General features: G+C 34.2%; 1 protein-coding gene and 2 pseudogenes across 1 annotated transcript; all 3 read right to left on the bottom strand.

Annotated features, from left to right (window-relative positions):
• Positions 1-762: 762 nt before the first annotated feature.
• On the bottom strand, positions 763-1,203 carry LOC147409262 (isoflavone 2'-hydroxylase pseudogene; annotated as a pseudogene).
• A 2,376-nt stretch (positions 1,204-3,579) lies between these two features.
• LOC147409261 (cytochrome P450 81E8 pseudogene) lies at positions 3,580-4,496 on the bottom strand (annotated as a pseudogene).
• Positions 4,497-14,161: 9,665 nt separating this feature from the next.
• LOC147409260 (cytochrome P450 81Q32-like) lies at positions 14,162-16,603 on the bottom strand. Its single transcript, XM_086427010.1, has 2 exons — positions 15,648-16,603; positions 14,162-15,064 (listed from the first exon to the last, which is right to left on the bottom strand). The coding sequence occupies exons 1-2, from the start codon at positions 16,545-16,547 to the stop codon at positions 14,441-14,443; spliced, it is 1,524 nt and encodes a 507-aa protein (XP_086283136.1). The 5' UTR covers positions 16,548-16,603; the 3' UTR covers positions 14,162-14,440.
• Between the last annotated feature and the right edge of the window lie 518 nt (positions 16,604-17,121).

Raw genomic sequence — 17,121 nt, 5'->3', positions numbered from 1 at the left:
TATCTCGAGGCAGACACGTGACATCATTTGAAAATGATTCTATCTTATTAATAGATAATTTCAATTTAAAAGGATTTTTCCCTCTTTTTAATGTAATTATTAATTTGGATAATTGTAATATGATCAATAGTAACATAATTAGGATTATGATTATTTTTAGGATTTTTCTATTTAAAGGCCTTGAGGCCATTGTAAATAGAAGAAAAAAAGGGGGAGGAGGAAGAAGGTATAAAAGGGAGAGGAGGCCATGTAATAGTGAGATTTATAGTGAAAGAACTCCCTAAGCTCGTTGACGTAGACACATTTATCGAACCACGTAAAAAATTATTATTTTCTCTATCTTTTCATATTTTTTCTATTATTTTACAAATTTAATGGTGAAATTGTGATTGAGGTCGATTGATCACAAAATTGACTTCCACACTCCTCTTACACCATCTTTCCATAAGCACAATCTTTGCTAGCTCAGCAACTCTAGGGGTTTGTTTGGAAATCACATATTTTTAGGAATACTACATTAATCCCACCAAATTTAGGACAAAAATTAATCTTTGGTCAATGGCAAGTTCGAACCGGTTTAGTGGTTCTTATGTTGTTTTATTGTAATGGGACCCATGATATTTCTTTAATCTTTTTTAAAAAATTAATTAATATGAATATGTGTCAATAATATTCACTTTCTCTCATTAATATAATAAAACTTAATGCAATAATAATTTTTTAAAATTATCTAATGTGGATTTATGTCTAAGTACTCAATACTCACCCTTCTCTCATGATAGTCAACTTGTCGACACGCATTGCCAATCCCTCGCCAGGACACACCCTCCTTCCAGACCCAAATGGCATCAATTTGTACCCGTCTATAACACCACTTTCCATGCCTTCAAACCTCTTGGATTTGAACTTAGTGGGTTCAGCCCATATGTTAGGATCATTTTGTATGGCCCACAAGTTTACGAATAGTGTTGTGCCACTGGGAATTTTGTAACCTCCTACAATGTATTCTTTTGCTGATGCATGTGATAATAGTAGTGGGACAACTGGATACATTCGAAGCGTCTCAGCAATGATATTATGGAGGTATGCAAGCTTGGGGAGATCAGATTCATCGAGCAATTGGCCTAGTTCCACGTGAGCGTCAATTTCATCTTGGACCTTCTTGATCATTTCTAGATGATTAAGTAAAAGAGACATTCCCATTCCATGGTTTCAGATGAAGTGCTGGTCCCCGCTGCTAATAACACCCACACATAATATCAAAACAAAGAGAGATCCAAATATTAGAATTTAGAACAGTGGGAGAGAATTTATTCCATCATTGGAGGAACATATTTTTTGAGAACATGAGAAAGTTTGATCGATTTTGAGTAGGGGTTGAAGTTTATTCTTAGGTACGACAATTTGAGGGTATTAAATTTGTTTGAGTCCTCATGTAATCAAAAGAGGTCACACTCAGGATTTCCCCCACTTGAAGCATGAAGCGCTTGGGATCTAGAATTGAAATATGGGGAGTCGGGATCACCATAAAAATGATGTGATGAATCCCGTGTGGGATATCAAAGATGAATCCCAAGTTAGGGAGTGCCCGAATGATTCTATAATGTTATTCTATCCTGACACTTGGCAAGCACGAGGAGCGTTCTACACATATAAATTCCATACTTACGTTTCTCATCCTCATAATTAGTAATCTATCTAGAAACATGGCAAGCATCAGGATCAATCTGCATATGCAACTTCAATGCCGACATGTTAGCATTCTTATAATTAATCTAACTAGACATGAATGCGTTACAACCAGAGATCTCATGGTTATAAATAGGTAAATAATAAAGTCTAACATAAGCAATACATACACTCTTTGGCCCCGAGAGTTTGTTGAAAACCAATAATTACTTATGACACACCATAAATTCCATGCTGACGTGTCTGATCCCCATTATTAGCTATCACTAAGATGAGCAGTATATACACTCTATGCACTCGAAAGTTGGCTGAAAACCAATAATTACTTATAACACACCATAAATTCCATGCTAACGTGTATGATCCCCATAGTCAGCTATCCAGAAATGGGTGCTATATACATCCGTACAATTCGAATAGCTTCACCTAGCAGACATTTAATCATCAAAGTAAATAAAATAAAAATAGAATTTCCATTAATGCACCAATAATTTTACTTCTAACACACCAATTCTACTGGCACCCCAACTTTTACTTATTAAATAGGGTTGCAACTCGGCTGGGTTAAGCCGGGTTGGTGATCAACCCACACTTAACGGACACCAAGTCATGCCCACGCCCAACCCGACCTCAGGCATTAAATGCTCAATCCAAGCCCAACCCAAGTCGGATTGACTAATTCCTTATTAATCTTGTATAATTTAGTAATGATATTGACTTGTATAAAGATAAGAGATATGTAAAAAATATATATAAAATCTATAATTATTTGCCCTAAAGTTATATTTCAAAGTATCCATACACGACATTATAAGCAAATGTTAAGAAAAGGATGATGATGATTAAATAAAATTTGAAATTTAAAAATATTTTTAAATTATAAGCATATTAAGTTCGATTTCAGGTAAATTGGGCAATATGAACCCGGTTTGGTTGTGTAAACCTTTTTTTTTTTTTTTTGTGCTCAAACCTAGGTCTGAACCCTAGCCAACTATTCTCAGACCTGATATTGGTCAAGTTTGGCCAGCCCAGTTGCAACCCTACTTATTACACTCTAACTACTTAAATTATTTATAAATTCCCAATTAAAATTTAACACCAACCATTCAAAATAGAAATTAACATTTGCACATCAATTTTTTTTTTCATAATACTTATCCAAGATTAAAAGATTAGGAATTGTCAACATCGACAATAAGTCATAAAAAGAACAAGTTGACATCTAATTGTCAACTCTAACCTCATGATGCTCACCTCACACTCTTGCGCTCTGTGATATCTCTTAAGAGAAGAGAAGAAAATATCCCGACCTAACTTTCTTTTCTAAAGAGGAGGAATGTTATTCTCAATCTATTATTATTATTAATTAATTTATTTATTTTTTTAATGATTTTCTAATTCAACTCTCACATAACAACTCAAAAAGTCACTAACGTGGCATGTGCAACATTCATAGATTTTTTCCTCTTGATACACAACTGCACATCCCCATAAATTGTGTAGTTGTGTATCTCGAGGGAAAAAAGTGTACTATTCTTTCACATACCGCGTCAATGAGTTTTTGAGTTATTCAGGCAGATTTAGTTAGAAAATCAGCCCTTTGTTTTTAATATTTAGTTGTCGTTGTAAATGTAATACCAAAAGAGTCCTGATTTTCAGACTCAACTCTGACAACTCTCCTACTAACTCACTGACATGTGTATGAGTAACAAAATTTTCCTCGAGATACACAACTGCACGTGTTTAGGGGGATGTGCTGTTGGGTATGTTGAGGGGAAAGTATATCGTTGGGGGGAGTTTGTTAGAGTTGAGTTAGAAAATCATTATTCATTAAAAAAAAAAAAAAAAAAGGTATTGGTCCGTTGTAAGTCAAAGTTGTTGTGCCAATAGAATCCCTAAAAGAATTCAATCAAAGCAAATTTGGGGGCAAGAAAGTAGAATTTTTAGTGGGGCAAGAGTGAAAAAAATATGTGTGGGGGGCAATAGTGGTAGATTATTTTTTTCCGCTAAAATCTGTGGCAATAGCCCCAACTGTAAATCCGCGATGAGACAACAGAACATCGATCAACGTCGCCTTCTTCGTACTCTCTTCATTCGTTGCACTTCTCTTTCTCCTACGCTCTTCGATCAATCTATCCAAGAACACATCTCTAATTTTCCCTAATTTCTTAAACCTTTTCTCCATCCTATTAAACCCAAACCACTTAAAAAAAAAAGGCAAAAATTCTACAGGATTCGGTCTACCAATCAACGAAATCAGTCCTCTCACTACCTCTTTAAACAACTTCCTTTCCTCCAAATCTTCCTCCTTATCACCATAATAACATCTCTTCCCAGCAATCATCATCATCGTGATACTCAAAATCAATTCCCAAAACATTGACTTCGTCTCCACCGTTCGATACACATCACGGTTATGATGTAGTTCATCATTGCTAGTAAGCCGTCGGACCATAAACCGAATCTCATCTTTGCGGATTTGAATGAACATCTGGATGCGATAGGGGATAAGATTTCAACGGTTGTGATGCGTCTTAGATTCCGCCAGTTGGGTCCGTATGGGGCCCACACGAGAGTTGTGTAGTTGTACACTTGTACCCAATGTGTTTTCCTATTAAGAAACGAGGGCGGTTCGCGAAGATGATGTTATTCTTGGTGAAACATTCTTCTGCGGCTGATGGTGAAGAGACGATGAGAATCGATCGAGAACCGAACCAGAGGAATACAACCGGTCCACGCCGGTTCGATATTTTGGCTAAGGTTCTTGCGAATGAGTTTGGGTTTCTGAAGAAATGATGACGGCCAATTATGGGGGAGAGAAAGAGGTTGGGTTGTCAATGGGTACCCATTTCACCGAAAAGGAACTGCAATCGAAAACCCCGGTTCCGGATCCCCTTTTATTGGAACCGAGTGATCTAAAATAAATGGAATCCGAGTAGAGTTGGGTTTAAAATAGAATCAAACCGATAGGAGCCTGAATTGTTAGGATCTAAAATAAATGGAATCCGAGTAGAGTTGGGTTTAAAATAGAATCAAACCGATAGGAGCCTGAATTGTTAGGATCTAAATAAACGGAATCGGAATCGAATCGCGGGTACTCAGAATCGATTTATTTTATCATTTTTTTTATACTATAAAAGATTTAAGCTATTTTTTTTATTTTAAAATAAATACATGTTATATATAATTATTCAATTTTTTATTAAATTATCAATTGAAACTTAAAATGAATCATTCTTCTAAAAATTTATTACTTTTAATAAAGATAAATTTTTTTTACTTTTGAAAAAATCATTAATTTGTATCTTTAATATACTAAATTATAATTAAGTTAATAATTTTATTGATAATATATTAATTTTAAGAATTTTTTTTTTTATTATAATGATTTCAAATACTTTTTTTCTAATTCGATTCTTGAGAATCGGAACCGATAGATACTCGTGATTTTGATAATTTCGATTCCATTTATTTTGGAACCAGACTTGAAACCGATAAAAATCGAAATCAAACTAATATTAATTATTATGATTCTAAGTTCCTTAGGAACCAGACTGGAGCCAACCCATTGAGACCCCTAGAAAGAGGCCTTGGTGGGAGATTTTGATTATGTTGAAGGAGAAATTTGGAAAGAAGAAAGATGGAGTAGAAGAGAAGTAAAAAATAAATGATGAAGATCTCCCTTGTTAGAACTTGAAAATTAGAATTAACTTGGGTGGTAGTGTTATGTTGAGTGGGTTTTGAGTTCGAGAAAGAAACTGTAGATGCGTTTTTTTTACTGTACCTCGAGATCTCCTTTGAAAACTTTCAATTCGATGGACGACCTACAATATGACTATTTCGACGATCAAATTAAAATGAGTGCTGAGCTAATAAATAGTTTTAGAGAAGATTTTTTCTAACATTTACTTTGAATTGCATCCTAGTATTTATCGGGATCCTGACTGATGAATTTTTCAAGATATCTCCACTGATCATGATCGGAGTTGTTATACCTACTTCTTTATCGTGATAGTTGCAGGAGTAGTTAAACCTGCCCTGCCAAATTTAGGAGTTGTCACATCCATCCGTCAATGACAGTACTGGCAATCCTGTCATGTCAAGCCCCAAATGTATTTGTCCACTATTTTGTGAAGCTTGATATAACGTAACACGACATACTACTCTTCCAACTCGGTGGGTCAGAGCCTATTCTATGAATTGTCACGTGTCAGTCACTTCGAGAATTATCCTCCACAGAAATTATATATATTAATCAGAGGTGCTAGGGCATCATTAAATACGTATGATATTTAACTGTAGCGTGCTTAATAAACACGTGGCATGTGTTTCGACTTATAGCTCAGCTGGTTCGACACATAAAAAATCAGAGAGGAATACGAACGTGCGGTGTCTACGTGCAGGTTTAGGTTTTGGTTTGAAACTAAATACATCGGGCTGCGTATAGGGTAAAAATGACTCGGTTAGGAACGGGCAACCAAGTGACACGTAGACATAATTTCTATTCTATATTAAGCACAACCTTTCCCAGCTCAGCAACTCTGGGGTTTGCATTTAACGAATTAAGAGGACAGAAACTAGTCTTAGGTCAATGTCAAGTTTGAATCGGTTAACCGGTTCTTGACTTCTTTTGTCGTTTCATTGTAACATGACCCAGGAGTCCAGGACATTTCTATATTGAGTCAACTAACCTTACTAAGTTAGTAAGGGCAAACCCTTACTAAGGGTTGTTGGCTCACCACGTGGCATCCAAAAAACATATTTAGATGTTTTTAGAAAAAAAAATATATATATTTTCACCGCTGAGTTAGGACTGTCGGGTAATTCTTTCTATTAAAAAAAAAAACCTCTATCCAAGGCACCTTCCACCCATATTTTTCCAATTTATAAAGTATAATTTGATTCAAAAAATACAAATTAAAGCTGATTTCATCCATTTTTTCAAATCCGATATTTTAGAAGTTTCAGGATCTTACTAATTGGTTGATTATTGTCGATCTAAGCTTATAGATTAGTGATACGAACTCAATGAAATTAAAATAATGCTCCTCGTCAATGTCGGGAAATGATATAGTTGAATTAGTTTAATGGGTTCTTAGCAGGAGGAGAAAAATAAGGAATAGACACTACGTCACAAAGTGGAAAAAACGACTAAATATGGCGGAAAAAACGACGGACTAAGACAGTTGTTTATTTACAACGGATTTTGTTAGTTGTTTAACCCTTAACGACGTCCATAATTGTCGATTATTAACAACTAACTTAATCCGTCCTTAAATAATTACTCGAGTTACTATTGCCGCACCCACGTTTACTAATGCTACACCAATTGGTGTGGCGTTAAAAACAACTGTGGTGGCTGTATTATTTGTATCGATTAACATTCAGACTCAAACCTCAACGATAGTCGATTCAAATTTTCTTCTCGAAAAAAAACCCTAGAATCTCAAATCTCAAATCTCATACTCGATTCGATTCGATTTCGTTTCTCACGATTCTAGGTTTTTTAATTTTCGATCTCTGCTCACAATATCCTCTTTTGCGATTTAGCGTTTCGGATTTACAATCGTCTCTCTCTCAATCCCAACAGAGAGTCTTCAGCAATCCAAGGGATTATGAAATCAGGCGAAGTTCGACACCATCTTCTCCGGCACAAGCTTTCCAGGTAGTCTCTTCTCCTCTCTCTCTCTCTCTCTCTCTCTCCGTCTCTCTCTCTCTCTCTCTCTCTCTCTCTCTCTCGTCGTTGTTGTATTTGTAACCTTAAGAAGGGGAAGAGATGATGGGGCCTGGTTGGGATTCACTGTATATGAAATTTTTTCAAGTAATCTGATCTAATAATATCTGTTTCAAGTCGAGACGAATGACATTAAGAATAATTTTAGAAGTATTAAACATTTAATAATTTCAGAAATCCGATTAGTTTTGATTCTCAAGAGGGATCTATCTCTGCGATCGTTGATTAGTTGGTATTTTGTGTTCCTTCTGCTCCTTTCCTTGTGTTTTGGCCTGTTTTGTTGAACATTATTGCAATGCAACTTTGAGTATATTAATTAAGTCTCAACCTTTAGGTACTTTTGTGATTAAATCAGAAAAGATAAAAGATGACTAAAATCTTATTATCTTGGTAAGATAATGGTTTCACTAATTTATATTAGATTACAGGAAAATAATTTAAACGTGATCCACATGATATAACAAATAGGGAATCATTCCTCAATTGTAAGATAGCAGAAACTGTTACAAAGATGATCTGATAAGGTCCCAAAAATTAATATGAGTCAATGAGTTATTATTGGGGCTTGGACAGCTAGCCAGCCTGCAATTTGATAACATGTGCATGTGCTGACCGAGCATCACTCATTGGTTTCGATAAAGACTTCAGTTACCTCTGTATTGCTTCAGTGAATTAAATATTAGTAAGGCTGAACATGTTTCATTAATTTACTATTGAGCAAAAAAAATAAAAAAATGTTTCTTTAAATTACTTGCTTACCCAATTAAAAATAGTTAATTAAATTATTTTATCATCATCGTTACAACCAGTGTTTATTATTCAATTACATTGATTTTCATTAAGAAGTAGTGTAGGTAGGATGGACCTCCTCGTGTCCCATCCCTCCGTCTCTCCTCTCTATTTAAAAATCATAATAACACCTCATCAAGGTCCCCTCTTTCTCTTTTTTATCATTTTAAAGGTATCCCATGAAGGAGAATGCAGAGATACTAACCCCTTGTGTTTCGAACACATTTATTGAAAGACAAAAGAAATAGGAAATGCTGTATTTGTAGGAGATTTTAAGAATATTTTGAAGGACAGATTTTTAATCTTTTATTATTTTTTCCTAATTTTCTCTCTTAACCTTGAGAGACAAATCAAACAAGTTACTCTAAAGGAATTAATTAGTATAAGATGAAAGACAACAACTTCATTACATGAAGGCTAGGCATTGTTTGGAGCTGCTTCTGGGGATAGATTTTTTTTTTTTTTTTTCTTCCCTCTCTTTTCAGTTTCTTAGTTTAATTTCTTATCTCCTATTCGGATTAAATCCCATCCATGGAAAGCTAGTCGACTTCCATTGCAAATGGATGCAATCATCTGAATCGGCTTTTTCTTAGTTTATTATCTCCTAATAGGTAGGATTAAATCCCATCCATTAAAACCTTGTTGGTGTGAATCTAGAAATCATTGACAATCCTAGATGTTTAATATAATTACTTTTCAGACCACATAAATGGCTGAAGAATGAGGACAATTTTAAATCTAAAATACATATATTGAATGAAGTAAACGTGGCAGAAGTTGATCCCTTTGGTCCCACCTATCAAAGTGGGTTTTCCCCATTAATGTCTTGTTATGATCAAGTATGGGATTATGGGATAAAGCATGGATGATGATGATGAAATTTATTGTTATGTTACACTTCAGCATTATTGTTATTATAGTTGATTGGCAGAATTGGCTTGATTTATTATTTTCTACAGAAACCAAAACTAATCTAGGGGTATGCCCCCCTAACACATTGTACACTATTTCTCTTTAGTGGAGCTATGAATAACATTAATTAGGAATTTTATTTGTAGTTATGCTTCAATGTATTTCTCAATTATATGTGTCTGTATCATTTTCCTTTTAAGGATCTATATTGGCATTTTGTGCTCAATTGATATTGAGCTAACATGGCAGTGTTCCTGGAACAACATATTTTTTAGCTTTAGAAGACACTGTCACGTCAGCACAATATTGAGTGCAGTGTCGTGGAGCATAGTCAGTTCAGCATTTTCCTTGTCATGTGCATAATGTGAGTTCATACATAGGTTTTATTTAATGTCTTGAATTTTCACACAAAATCATGGGAATTAGCTTCAGAGTTTGAATTCGCTACATGGGTCGGGTCTGTTGACTCAACCGTGTAAATACAAAATCTAATAGTTGAGATTTTATACGTATCTCAACAATGTGAACCGTGTTCATTGTGTCTAAGCTTGCAGGCAGAATTCCCAGCCAATACAAACATATTGTATATTGATTTAGCTTCTGTGGAGAAAGTTGCATCAAGTAAAAATGGCACCTGTTTACTAGGAATGGTGCTTAAAATTAGAACACCTAATTTGTCCAATGTTCGTCTTTGAGACAGGGAGTCTTTAAGCTTTATGAGTTGCTATGTGTGTTTGTGTGTGTTGGGGACACAAAGTAAACCTAACCCGTGCTGGCTAGGTGTATTGGCACTGCCAAACAACGCACTACAAAAACCATTCTCTAATTTAAGAAACCCAACACCCCCAACTACATGAGTAATTCAATCTTTTGGTTTAGGCACATACATATACTAATGAAAATTGTGTGATTCATGTTAATGACTAATGGATTTTTGCATTTGAATTTGATTAAGCAATACTTAATTTTTTTTTAAAAAGTTGACTAAGTAATGATTTGGTTAGTGACTTCAGTGTTTCTTTAACTAGGATATAGAAATATGTCTCTTGTAGGTGATTCTGAGATCAAATGTGGCCTTTGATATTTTCTTGTCCTTGTTTCATATAAATATATTTTCTTCTCATGTCATGATTTATATTTCCTAATTATTATTTATTTTGCAGGAGGCCATCTATAGAATGATTGCTAATGACCCTAATAAACATAACGATCTAGACCATGACCCCGTGGCTGTGGTATGTGCATTATTTTAATTAGGATATTTTGTAATTATGATATAATGTTGTGTAGTAGGCATTGATATTGGTAAGTATGACATCATATCGTCAGTAGGTATTGATATTATACACTTTTTGTATAGGTTTGTGGTCATGATAGTCGGGGTCGTGTTCGGGGAATGGGTTTACGTGTTTCCAAGACTTCCGTGCGTGCTTCAATTCTTTACAAGCAAGCCTTGGCATTTGAGACGACAATCCTTCATAATAGAGTGGATAAGCTGACGGAAGCGGTGCAAAAGATGAATAAGACTTTACAAGTCAAGTAAAGTAAAGTTGGTAGAAATTTTTTGAAAAACTACTTTAAACATTGGGATGTGGATTAAAATCGACACCATGAAAATGGGGCATGTTGGACTATGATTGCACATGTAAAATTTGAAGGAAAATGGTTTCCATTTCAAAAATGTAAAATTTTGTTTTTTTGGTGTATTTATTTATTTTGTTAGATTTCAATTTTTTGTTCAATGAAAATTTTCATTTTCTTTTCAGGTGAAAAATATTAAAAAGGACACAATAGTGGTTAAATTTAAAAAAAAAAAAAAAAATTGTAAAAAAATGACGGCTTTAAGCCGTCGTTTATATGTATTAATTAAATTTAAATTCAACTAAAAACATGACGGGTTTGGGCCGTCGTTTTTTTTTGACAGACCATGACCGTCATTTTTTACAACATTTCATTCACTAAAGACGACATCGTTATTTACAACTATCCTTGTGACGGCGGGAGCCATCATTATTCTTAAAAAACGACGGCTTTGGTCCGTCGTTTTTTGTGAAATATGACGTAGTGAGAGATTTAACACAGAGAGATGGAGGGAAAGAAAACGAATCAAAAAATGTAAATTTTGGTAAAACAAGAATGATAATAAGCTGTCTCAAAAAAATATAAAACAAACTCAATTATACTCAATTGACATGGAAGATGCACAAAACCTTAGATTTTTTTTTGGCAGATTTACCAAAACATGCACAACATTTTGAATATTTACTAAAAACGGTACACTATAACAAATAATTCCGAAAATGGTAAAAACAGTCAAATGTATTTTTTTTTTTACCGAAAATACCCTTTTTTATTTTTTGACTGAAATTACGAAAATAAAATTGATTTCGGTAAAAAAAAAATTGTAAATACATATGATTGTTGGATTACCGAAAGAGAGTGAATCTTTTTAGTTGGATTTTCATTTTTTTAAGGTAAAAATTGTAAATACATTTGTAAAACAAAAAAAAGGGTATTTTCGGTATATAAAAAAATATACTTTACTGTTTTTACCGTTTTGGTAAAAAAAAAATTAATTCCGAAAATGATAAATTTACCGTTTTCGAAATTATTTGCTATAGTGTACAATTTTGGTAAGTAATTTCGAAAATTCTACCGTTTTGATAAATTATTCTTTTTTTTTTTTTTTTCCTTTGGAGTATGTTTGAGTATCTTTTTTTTTGAATTAGTATATCACAACTAAATAATAATACTACTGATTTTTATTTTTATATTACAAAAAGCCAAAATCCATTTCACCCTCTTACTCTAAGATAATTATTTTCTTTTAGTGTCATAGATTTTTCTTTGTATATCTTGAGGAAAATCTATGGTTTTGTAAATATGCCATGTCGGTTGAGTCAATTTATTAAGATAAAAAAAAAAACTTGGATGCAAGGGTATATTATCATGTGAAATGTAAGGTCATTTCACTTAAAATGATAGGGAAAATTATCAAAAAAAACCTTTAAAAAAATTTCGCAAAAAGATAATAATTTTGTGAATATTAGTTAGACGAACCTATTTCGGCCCTTTGAGGGCCGAAGTTTTTTATTATCAATTAATCATAAAAAAAAAATCAACAATTGTGGTTGTTACTTTTTTTCATTTTTATTTTTTCTAACATATTTAGGAACGGTTGAAAACTGTTCTTAATGCTTTAGAATATTTTTATTTTAATTTTTGCAAAATATTTTTTTAATTAGGTTTACTTATTTATTTTTATTTTTATTTTTTATGATTTCCCTTTTGTTTAACCACTCATTTGACCCCACACATTGACGACAAAATGACGAGATAAAATTTACATTTTGACTATTGATCTCGGCTACAAAATGGGGAATGGACCATTGGATTAGATTGCATGACCGAATTTTGATCGGATGTTTACATGGTCAATCTTTATTCAAACTCATTCCTTGTTTTGTAGTCAAGATCAATGGTCAAAATATAAAATTTTATCCCGCCATATTGTCATCTACGTGTGGGGTCAAGCGTGCAATCAAAGCATATTTTGGAGCATTAGGAATGGTTTTCGGCCGTTTCTAAACGTGTCAGAAAAAAATAAAAAACTAGAGAAATTATATATATAAAAAAATAATAATAATAATTTGTAAAAAGATAACAATTTTGTGAAAATTTCTAAAACGAAATACTTTTTTTATGATTTCCCCTTTGTTTAACCACGCATTTGACCATACACGTAGATGACAAACTGGCGCGATAAAATTTACATTTCAACCGTTGATCTCAAATACAAAATAGGGAATGAGTTTCAATAAAGATAGACCATGCAAACATTCGGTCAAAATTTGGTCACGCAATCTAATCCAACGGTCCATTCCCCATTTTGTAGCCGAGATCAACAGTCGAAATGTAAATTTTATCCCGCCATTTTGTTGTCTATGTGTGGGATCAAACGCGTGGTTAAACAAAAGGAAAATCATTATATCTATATATATATATATATATATATATATATATATATATATATATGCAAAAATTAAAATAAATATTTTGAAGAATTATGAACGATTTTAAACCGTTCCTACATATGTCAAAAAAAAATAAAAATAAAAAATGTGACGGCTGCAATTGTTGTCTTTTTTTATTGTAAAAAATTAATCAAAAAATTATTATCTTTTTGCGAATTTTTTTATAGGTTTTTATTTATTTATAATTTTCCCAAAATGATATTTCACCAGAAATTAATACACAATACACATGGGTAGGTAGAGAATACCTACCCATGCACAGTAGTCAAGAAAATCCCCCATTTGATCGAGTATAGTAATAATAGATCTCTACTCATTATCATATAGGAATCAGTTAACTGGTACATGACTTTTTGTGTTGTTTTATTGTAACGTGACTTGAGACATTTCTATAATGAGTCCGACTAACCGAACTAAGTTAGTAAGGATTTCTCCCTTATTAAGGGTCCTTAGGCTCACCTTGTTGCATCCAGAAACATGTTTGTAGAATAAAATTCTATGAAATTTGAAATAAAAAATTTCAAAAAAGGTTATTTTTCACCAATGAATTTTTATTTTAAGTTTAGGGGTTATGTGGAAGATTGGTAGCCGTCCTTGGATCCTGCTCAAATGTATTTTATATATATGATTTTTTTGATGAAATTTAGAGGGCCGTGGTGTTTGATTCCTGATGTGGTAATCCATCTGAGAAAAACGACTCTTAGCAAGGCAAAGAGGTTGCAAGTGAAACCGTCAAACATCAAGTTGTGATTCAATTACGTGAATCCCGATAATCAAATGGACGATGAGATTTTGATGAAAAATTTGCCTGCCCCTTCACTAATTTTTTATATATTGTCGATCTAAGACCATTGATTGGTGAAAATCTTATTCGATAAAATTATAATAACATTCCTTGTTGATGATTCCAAAAGATCTAGTTGAATGAGTTTAAAGGATTCAAAGTGGGAGAATAAGTATTTATTATGAGGAGAAAGAGGGAGGGAAATAGCATGAGAAGAGTGTAAATTTTGGAAAACTCTAGATGAAAGGGAGAAAACAGAAAAAAATTATTCTCCCTGTGATTTGAAAAAAAAAAAAATTATAGGAAAAGAAAACAGATCTTAGATGCAAAGATGCATTGCCATGCATGTACATTGTAAGGTCATTTTATTTGGAGGATATTGCTTGTAGATCTCTAGCTATTATTACAATGACCCTCGATAAGGAAGTTTGAGCTTGAGATTTTACCAACTACTTTACTTTTAACGGTGGAAAGTTACCAAACGAATAACAAGGTGGGTCAAAGTTGAGAAAGTAGATTCAACATGCTTGAACGTGGCCTACACTTGGCCTCCAAGGGCTTAGCCCTATGCATGATGAGTCCAATTCCTTCGCTCATATCCACCATTTCTTCTCCAATCCTCTCCCACTCAAAACACTGAATCAGGGTTCCCACTGCCAACCTGACGACACGCATCGCCAATCCCTCACCTGGACATGCCCTCCTTCCTGACCCAAACGGCATCAATTTGTACCCATCTCTCACACCACTTTCCATTCCTTCAAACCTTTCAGGTTTGAACTTAGTTGGCTCAGCCCATATGCTAGGATCATTTTGTATGGCCCATATATTCACGAATAACATTGTGTCACTTGGAATTTTGTAACCTCCTACAATGCATTCTTTTGACGAAGCATGTGGTAATAGTAGTGGGACAATTGGATACATTCGAAGTGTCTCAGTAATGATATTATGGAGGTATGGAAGTTTGGGGAGATCGGATTCATTGAGCAATCGACCTTGTTCCACGTGAGCATCAATTTCATCTCGGGCCTTCTTAATGATTTCTGGATGATTAAGTAAAAGGGACATTGCCCATTCCATGGTTTCGGATGTAGTGTTGGTACCCGCTCCTAACAACACCTACACACAAAATCAAAACAAAGAGAGACTCCAATGTTAGGATTTAACAACACCTACACACAATATCAAAACCAATTTTCTCAAATCTACAAGGCATAAATAAACCATCTCATAGAGATTGTGCCGTAGATGACATGGTCGTAGAGAGTTTCGAAGGGGTCAAGTCAAATTGACTCAATTGAGTGAAAAGTACAATCAAGAGTTCAAGACAGGTCGAGTCGATATGACGAAGTCCAAAGCGTGGCTAAGATAAGATATATTATGTAATCCTACAATTGGAATGGCTTCACCAACTAGAAATTCAATCATCTAAGTCCAAAAAAAGGGAAAAAAAAAAAGAGTTTCTATTAACACACCAATATTTACTTATATCTATATGTAAAAATATCCATGTCACTAAAAAAATGATATGCAATCGTACAATTTGAATTGCTTTATCTAGTAGACATCCAATGATCTAAATCAAAAAGAAATTAAAAGAGAGCTTTACCAAGACACCAACATTTACTTATAACACACCACTATTTTGTAAAATCATCGGCGTTGCTAAGATGCTGTTAATAACGGGACTTAAAAGTCTTACCATTATGATGCCTCGGATCATTTGGTCATTGTAGTAATCAGGTTCTGTCTCTTGCAGTGACAACAAAACATCGATCAACGTGGCCTTCTTCATGCTCTCTTCATTTGTTGCACTTCTCTTTCTCCTACGTTCTTCGATCAATCCATCCAAGAAAAGATCTCTAGTTACCCCCAATTTCTTAAACCTCTTCTCCCTCTCATTAAACCCAACCCACTTCAAAACAGGCAAAAATTCATCTGGGTTCGGTCTACCAGCTAACGAACGCACCCCTCTCACAACCTCTCCAAACAGCTCCCTTTCCTCCAAATCTTCCTCCTTATCACCATAATATCTCTTCCCAGCAATCATCATCATCATCATGTTCAGAGTCAACTCCCAAAACATGGACTTCATCTCCACCGTCTTTCCTCCATCATTATTGCTAGTCAGCCGTTGGATCATGAACCGAATCTCATCTTTGCGGATTTGATTGAACGTCTGGATACGGTGGGAGGATAAGATTTCAATGGTTGCGATGCGTCTTAGATTCCTCCAGTTGGGTCCGTAAGGGGCCCACACGAGAGTTGTGTAGTTGTACCCCATGTGTTTTCCTAGTAAGAGACGAGGGCGGTTCGCAAAGATGATATCGTTCTTGGTGAAACATTCTTCTGCTGCAGATGGTGAAGAGACGATGAGAACCGGTTGAGAACCAAACTTGAGGAATACTACAGGTCCAAAGCGGTTTGAAATTTTGGCTAAGGTTCGTGCTAATGAGTTTGGTTGTTTGAAGAGATGAAGATGGCCGATTATGGGGAGAGACAAAGGACTTGGTGGGAGATTTCGATTCTTTTGAAGTAGAAATTTGGAAAGAAGAAAGATGAAGAAGAAGAAGAGAAGTAAGTAGTAGCTGGAGTTCTCCATCAATGGCTAGTATAATTTACAAGTGACCTGTTGTTGTGTGGGTTTTGGATCATAATAAAGAAACGATATATTATATTATATTTATTAGAGGTGTAGGGGCGTCATCAATTACGTATAGTCTCTACTAAAGTCAAAGTATCCAACGACTAATAATCACATGCCATATGTAGAAAAGAAACCTGAGTCTGAGGGAAGCCACGTAGGCACTTACCTATTCTTAGGATATTAAATTCTTTGGGCTGGGTATCGATGTATTTTAAACTCTTACCCCCAACGTGCCACGTAACACATACCTAATCTTACGTACGGGATAACTTACTGGATACTTATTCTTCTTCTCTGACTCCTCTTATACCATCTTTCCATAAGCACAATCATTGCCATCTCAACAACTCTACGGATTTGTTTGGAACCACGTATTTTTAAAAATATTATATTAATTTAGGACAGAAACTAGTCTGAGGTCGATGTCAAGTTGGAACTGGTTATGCGGTTCTTACATTGTTTTATTGTAATGGATCCCAAAATATTTTTTTAATCTTTTTAAAAAATTAATTAATATGAATATGTGTCA

Source organism: Akebia trifoliata, chromosome 2, assembly GCF_017979445.1.
Source record: "Akebia trifoliata isolate Shusen 1 chromosome 2, ASM1797944v1, whole genome shotgun sequence".
Classification (NCBI taxonomy): domain Eukaryota; kingdom Viridiplantae; phylum Streptophyta; class Magnoliopsida; order Ranunculales; family Lardizabalaceae; genus Akebia; species Akebia trifoliata.
Note: the sequence above shows the minus strand (reverse complement) of the source record. Positions and strands in the feature narration are given on the sequence as shown.